General features: G+C 43.0%; 1 protein-coding gene across 1 annotated transcript in view; it reads right to left on the minus strand.

The window, feature by feature from the left end:
* Positions 1-6,817, minus strand: part of LOC134355806 (exostosin-1-like) — a 139,116-nt gene extending 132,299 nt beyond the window's left edge. Inside the window, exon 1 of the mRNA XM_063066245.1 lies at positions 5,855-6,817. Within this exon, the coding sequence (XP_062922315.1) occupies positions 5,855-6,807 (953 nt within the window). The 5' untranslated portion in view covers positions 6,808-6,817. The remainder of the gene's footprint in view (positions 1-5,854) is intronic.
* Between the last annotated feature and the right edge of the window lie 610 nt (positions 6,818-7,427).

A 7,427-nucleotide genomic window follows, 5' to 3' on the forward strand; every position in this document is an offset into this window, starting at 1 on the left:
TTCCTATTACCATTTACACTGTGAGCTTTAACAATGTTAGTTTGACATACAGATGCACTGTGGAGAGCATTCTAACTGGCTGCATCACTGTCTGGTGTGGGGGGAGCATGGTTACTGGACAGGATCAAAACAAGCTGCAGAAGGTCGTAAGGGAGCGGTGTCTCAGAAGGACAGCATCCATTATTAATGACACCCCCCCCGCCCCCCAGCCATACCCTTTTCTCACTGTTACCATCAGGTAGAAGGTACAGAAGCCTGAAGGCACACACTCAGCGATTCGGAACATCTTCCCCTCTGCCATCCAATTCCTAAATAGATATTGAACCTGTGAACACTACCTCATTTTTTCAGAACATATTATTTTGGTTTTTGCATGACTTTTAATCTCTAATACACATACTGTAATTGAGTTACTTATTTACTTTTTCTTCTTATATATTATGTATTGCATTGAACTGCTGCTGCCAACTTAAATTTCATGACACGTGCCGGTGATAATAAACCTGATTCTGAGATGCAGAAATGGGTTGTTTTTATTTTTCTTAAAGGAAGGCTCGCATGATATCTGATCATCAGAAACATCTGATTATTAGGCATCACCGTTTTCATATCACTGAAAACAAACTAATATTACACCTTATGCAGTGACTCTGCATTCTTTCCACACTTCTTCCTTACTCAAGACTTCCGGGCTCCCACAAAACTATACGCAAAAACTAAAATCACCGTATCCTACAGTCAAAAGTAAATAAATAGATGATTTAGTTAACCTGTTCAATTCAAGCTATAAATCTGCATCCATTATCCATCAGATCAACTAACTAATTTTAGATGAATGAGCAGATTATAAGTGAAATGATAAAGCAGTAAGTATAAACAAAACTGGGGAAGAGATACAAGAGAACTTGTGTGGCTTTCTCAGGTGTGACAGAGGCTGATAGAGGTTTGTAAGATTAAACAGACAGCCGGTAACTTTCCCCAGGCTTGAAATGTCTAATACCAGAGGGCATGCATTTAAGTAAGAGGATTAAGTCCAAAGGTAATGTGCAGGGCAATTGTTTTTCATATACAGAGTGAGGGGTGCTTGGAATGTACTGCCCATAGCTTTGGTGCAAATAGGACAAAGACCTTCAAGAGGCTTTTGGATAGGAATATGAATGTGCAGAAAGTGGAAGGATATTGTGTAGTTAAAACTGATTAGCGTAGTTGGGTATTTGATTATTAACATATTGCTCAAGACAATATTGTGGGCTGAAGGGCCTGTTCTAGCGGCACTCTATGAATCACTGGGGAAACAGACGGCAATGCACTTGATGGATAAACAGGTTTGCCCAAAACAAATTAATCTTGACACGTAAAAATGGACTGAAGAAAATGTTGGTGTGGTCTCCAGAACTTCTGAAATAAAATCTAGAATTATTTCCAAGAGTAACCATCAAAAATAAAAAAACCTCAGACTGAAACACAAAAAGAAAGAAATAATTTAAGAGGGTAAGCAAGAAAATGATCCTCCAGCTGAAACTCACTGAGAGATGATACTGACATCACTTCATTCCTTCTCCCAAACCCACTTTCAATCCAAGGCACTTAAACAACTAATTCATCTAATCAAACAGATTCTGAAATTAATGATACCCATTAACCTCCTCTATGCTTAACAAGCAGTTAAATCCAATGCCTTTATGAAATCAGCCTAGTCTAAAAATGGTCTGTACTAATGAAATAGTTGATGTATTGTCACTCTACAAAGAAAGGAAGGAAACCAATTATGAACAAGGTCCTACATAGACAAAACTGACAGATGATCTACTTTTTGCAATGCTGAAACTTGAACAACTTTCCTGCCCTTCATTGCTCAACATGCTGGTATTTTATTTCCACCAGACAGAAGACAACAGGCTTGGTTTCTTGTTTCATGTGAAAGTTGACATCTCTGATATCATAACTGTCCCCAGGCACCACAATGTTAACCATCTGATGCATTCACATCTCTGCAGTGGGGACAGACTTCAATCTGTAGACTTGAAGCAAAATCGATATTTCTGAGCAAAGTGCCATTTTAATCCCAGCTCAAAACTTTCACAAATCTCCTCCCTGCTGAGGTAGGAAATGCATAGGTAAAGACACCTGTTGCACTGAGCAAAGCTTCGATAACTGAACAAAAAGGCAGATCTACTTTGTTAAAAGATAACCTTAGTCAATCACATCCTCTAAACATTCCCAAAAGCATGTTGCTTACCTCTCAGTCACTAAAGCAGCAATTCATTCAGGAATGAGAACCAGAACCAACCATCTCCAACTTACCCAGATAATTGATAGCAATTAAACCTGACTGAAATCAGCCATCTTAGCACAGACCAACAGTACAAACAACAGAACAAATTTGGAGCTATATTAATATGCAGGCATCAGCTACTTTACTGGGCAATTGGATAAAATGAAAGGGCAAATGACACAATGACGTCCATGTAAATAAATGCACAAGTATTTGACATTGTTAGCAGCTGTGCTACACTGCACAACTTAACTCCACTTTCAAACAAGATAATGGGACAAATACAGATTCATTTTGTTCATCTGTAACAATTAGATGATACAAGTAAAATGCTACATTAGACAAGACACTTCTGCAAGGTGTTAACTCACTTCAGCCCTCCTGAATAATTTGGTGTTGATTTAATACTTTAATTAGACTTATTCTGATTAATCTATACTAGACCGAATAAAACACAATTACTTGGGTGTCTTGATCATGCAGCAACCAGTGGCAAGATTAACAAGCATAATAATTATTTTTTAAAAATTTGTTGCACAGATCTCTCAAATTGTAGTCATCCAAATGTGTTAATATTAAACACTCTCCAATAAGGATTGTGGTGTATTTTGTATGATCATTGAATTATTTACCCCCAAAAAAGCAGCTTAATTTCACAATATTGAGTCAGTACTATGACTGCAGATCCAGTTCCCTGCAGCTAATGCCATCAATTGTTATTGAAGTGTGCATATACATTTTCTCAATAAATCATTTGCAGCCTTGATATTTTGAATATAATCTGCAAACTTAAGATTCAAGCACTAAAATTAAGCTTGTTGGTAAAACATGCTTCCAAAGTGCAAAATAGAAGCACAGGGGGTTAGATTAAACCAAGTTCATGCTCAGAATGAAATGCACTGTTAAAAAAAAATTTAAAAATGCAAAACTCTCCTAGATTCAGCTACTGGTTACAGCAGGGCTGAGGTGGTGGGTTTACTGGCAAGCCAGTAATTACAAATAAATCAAGTCAGAGCACTTTGATGTCAAAATACTAAAGCTTTGTTACAGCCTAAATTCATTAACCACTCAGGTTAATTTGACGAAACTGCCACAGTGAAACATTTGTAGGAGAATCTAATCTGTTAAATGGGCCTGTGAGCCTATAAAGGGATCACATAATGAGGAGACAGCACACACTGCTGTTCACTTGTCAGCCTATGGACGTCTATTCAAAAATTTGAGCGTCAGCGAAACCCTTTTCCAATTTTGCAGTTTCAGCAAGCCGGGTATACACTGCTGCACAATGAATAAATATTGTGAGTCAATCAAGCATCTTCAAATATAAAATTAAAACAAGGTAATAAAGAACATAGACCCATCCCAATAACGACTGAAATTGCAAGTACTAAATGTTTAACCTTTAATCCTTGCCATTCTTCATGAACAACCATTAATTTAAAAAAGCACTAAGTGCTGAAAGGCCTAGTGCTTGAGGCTACAGTGGGAGGGGTTAGTATCCCATAGCAACAGAAAACAACCTTAGGATATAACTAAAATTACAACTACTGTATACCAAGTAACAGTGAGGCTTTCTTCTTGCCACCTAATTAAAGCAATCCAAATGGTACACTTTGTATTTAAAATGCATTTTAACTGCTGGATAGCCATTCTATAAAGTGAATTTATCATCACAGCACATACATAGCACCTAGCTAATTACATGTGCCTCAGACTGTGGCACAGTACTATATTTGTCAACATGGAGCTGAGGGCAAGTTTGGAAAGCTGGCGGCAGTGAAGGATGTTGGGAATGGGTAGAATGCCGCAGGACAGGCGGCAGAGGAGTGCTGGGGCAGGGGGTAGCATGGGTGCAGACATACCCAGCCCTGAAACGCCAGGCAACATCATTTGATTCCACACAATTGGTTTATTGATCACAGAATGTCTCTCTGGTGCTTCCCACTCCCTCCCCCTTTTCCCAACCATGAATCCCCTCCCCCTGACCCCTTCCTACTCTTAGTCCACAATCGAGACACACATCAGAATTAGGTTTATCACTCGCGTCATGAAATTTGTTTTTTTTGTAACAGCAGTACAGAGCAACACAAGATTACTACAGTACTGTGTAACCCAGAGATTCAATTTCTACATGCTAGGAAACTTATTTCCAGTAATTAGCTGTGAATTGAAATAATTTGAATGCCTCATAAACGGTTGAAGAAATGCGAAGAATAAGGTCATTTTGCATGCCATCTGCAGTGACAGCTAGAAGGCATTCATAAACCAGTCATATCATTTATCAACAGAAGAATGCAGAAGCAATGTCTCTAAAAATGCAGCTTTTCATCTACCAAAGAGCAAAATCACAAGCTTACACTTAATGTCACAAGACTCAAATTTTATCTAATGAAAGTCACCATCAAAAAGCTGGAATACTGTTTCCTTAAAATTTAACTGACTGAATACAATTCAAATAGAAAAAACTGCTGAATCCCCCAAGTGGAAGGAAAAGATATCCAAGGAGCATGCTAAAATTCTGCTTTTGGATAACTTAATCAGGGTTGGCAAAAATGACACCCCTGTGGATATGTGGGGTTAAAGAGGGTATTCCTAGAAATGAGCAACAGTACTGAACTAGAATTGAAACAAGGTGCAAAATGTAATCTTAAAATAAGTCTCTGGAACCCCATTTCTGAAATTTCAATTGAAGTTGATAATACCGTCCAGATTGAAATGCTATTCTGATATCATGGGCTTCAGAATAGTCATAGAAAAGTACCTCACAGAAACAGGCCCTTGGCCCATCTAGTCCATTTAAGCTATCTACTCCTATCGACCTACACCAGGACCACACCCCTATCATCCACATATCTATCCAAACTCCTCTTAAAGTGTCGAAATCTAGCGCGCATACACCACTTGCGCTGGCAGCTTGTTCCACACTCTCACTACCCTCTGAGTGAAGAAGTCTCCTCTCATGTTGCCCTTAAACTTTTCACCTTTCACCCTTAACCCATGACATCTGGTTGTCGCCTCACCCAACATCAGTGGAAAAAGCCCCCAATCATCCTTTCTATACGCCACAAAATTTTGTACACCTCTATCAAACCTCCTCTCAATCTTCTACTTTCTACTAAAGAATACAGTCCCAGCCTGCCCAATCTTTCCTTATAACTAAGGTCCTCCAGACCTAGCAACATCCTTGCAAATTTTCTCTGTACTCTTTCAATCTCATTTACATTGTTCCTGGCAAGAAACATTTCTGTGAGCTTCTCAGTCTTGACAGGTGACAAAATGGGCAACTGAATTACAATGTGCCATAGAAATTCATTGCCCTACTGCAAACTGCACATGAAAACACTAGGTCATAAAACTCACGCCTCGAGAGAAAGAAAACTTGTTCTTTCAGTTTATACTTTAATCTACTTTTGTTTAGACTCTTGCTTTTCACTTGCAACGTATCATATTGCAACACCTCTCCCTTACCAACGAAGAAATGTGATGCAGAGCATTAGAGCGCATTTTTGTTACCTGTACTTGATTCAATTTGAAAACCTACCTCCCTCGCGGGCAAAACTTTGCAAAGCTAACGTTTACCTTTCATACTCATCGTTGTCCTTGTCACAGCGGATGTCCTTATGTTTTTGCCAGTCTTTTCCATGTTTACAGGTAGTTAAGAGGACAATGTCTTCTGCATTGTGGACATGATACAGGGCATTCCTGGTATCAGACCCAATTCCAGTCAAATACCTTTTCCCTTTAAACACCAGTAAGTATTTTGTCAAGGGAGGGATGTTCCTGAAAAACATATAACTCTTTTCTCCCCCCGTCCTTGGGTGATCTTTCGAAAAGAGCGGGATAGAAACGTCAAAATTGCTCCTAAAATTCTCTGTGCTGATGCTGGCTTTGGCTAACATCGCCTGGCCGATATCAAACCCCAAGTCCTCGTTGTAATCGGGCCAGGTCCCGGAATAAAGATTAAAAATCAAATGGTTCCTGCCATTGTTCCACAAGTGTAGACTCTGAACTTTGCTCTTCAGGTTGTGAACATACTGAGGCGAAAGCTGATCCCGGTCTAGAGTGTCCAAACTTAGAACGAATAGGCACGCTTGTCTCGGGTCCGAAGTGTAAAACTTAGAGCTCTCGATGGCAGCCAGGATGTTCTGGTAACTCTCGGACATCTTCTCCCCCTTCTGCTGCGGGTAGATGTAGACCTTGAAGCCGTTCCTGTGGCATAGGGAGAAGTCGAAGCAGGAGAGCATGCGGCACTTTTTGCCCTTGTACACACTGCTGTGGATCTCCCTCTTGCGCTGGGGTGATCCTCGCTGTGCGAACTCCTCGTCCTCCTGCTCTTGCTCGCCGCCCACCCAGAAGCTCTGCAGCGGGTCGGCCGCCAACGCCAGAGCCAGCGAGCCGGGCTCGGCCGCCCCTCGCCGGCTCTGCGCCCTAGCCGCGGGCGGCTGACCCCCAAGATGCCTTCCAGCCAGGTAGCCGAGCAGGAGCACACAGGCGCCGGCCGCCAGTAAGAGGTAGCGCTTTTTGGCCTGCATGGGTCCAGTGGCAGGGGGCTCGTCGCCCAGCGGCGCCGGGTGAAGAGAAGAAACGCGAGCCCGATCCTCGGCGATCACCTCCAGTCCGCCATCTTCCCCCCGCCGCACAGCCGCGCACTGATTGAAGAAACTTAAACACTCGCTGCTCTCCCCAGATCCTGTTATTCCAGCGCATGTGGGCGATTTTTTAAACTAGTATTCTCCTCCTGCTCCTCCTCCCTCGCTTCCACCGCCTCCTCCTCCTCGCCGCCGCCGCCGCTAACTCCCGTGCGGCATGGAGAGGGGCAGCAGCAGAGCCCGTCTCAGCGGCGAGGGGCCGCGCTCCGGCTCGGCGGCTTCCCGCCGCCCATCGAGCTGGCTCGGGCAGCTGCGCGCCTTCGACGTCGGTGCGGCGCTCGCGGGCTCCGGTGCTGACGCGACCCCGGTGGCGGTACCGCCGCTGCTGCTCCTGCTGCCGTCGCCCGCCAGAGAGGGAACGCCGCTTCTCATCGACAGCAAGTGAATACCCAAACCCACCACCGCCGCCGGCGGAAGGCAACCGGAGCCGGTTACTGCGACGCCGTCTTCCCTTCCAGGGGGGCTGCGTACGATCCACCCGAACACCGGCGCCTCAGCACCGC

Source organism: Mobula hypostoma, chromosome 1, assembly GCF_963921235.1.
Source record: "Mobula hypostoma chromosome 1, sMobHyp1.1, whole genome shotgun sequence".
Classification (NCBI taxonomy): domain Eukaryota; kingdom Metazoa; phylum Chordata; class Chondrichthyes; order Myliobatiformes; family Myliobatidae; genus Mobula; species Mobula hypostoma.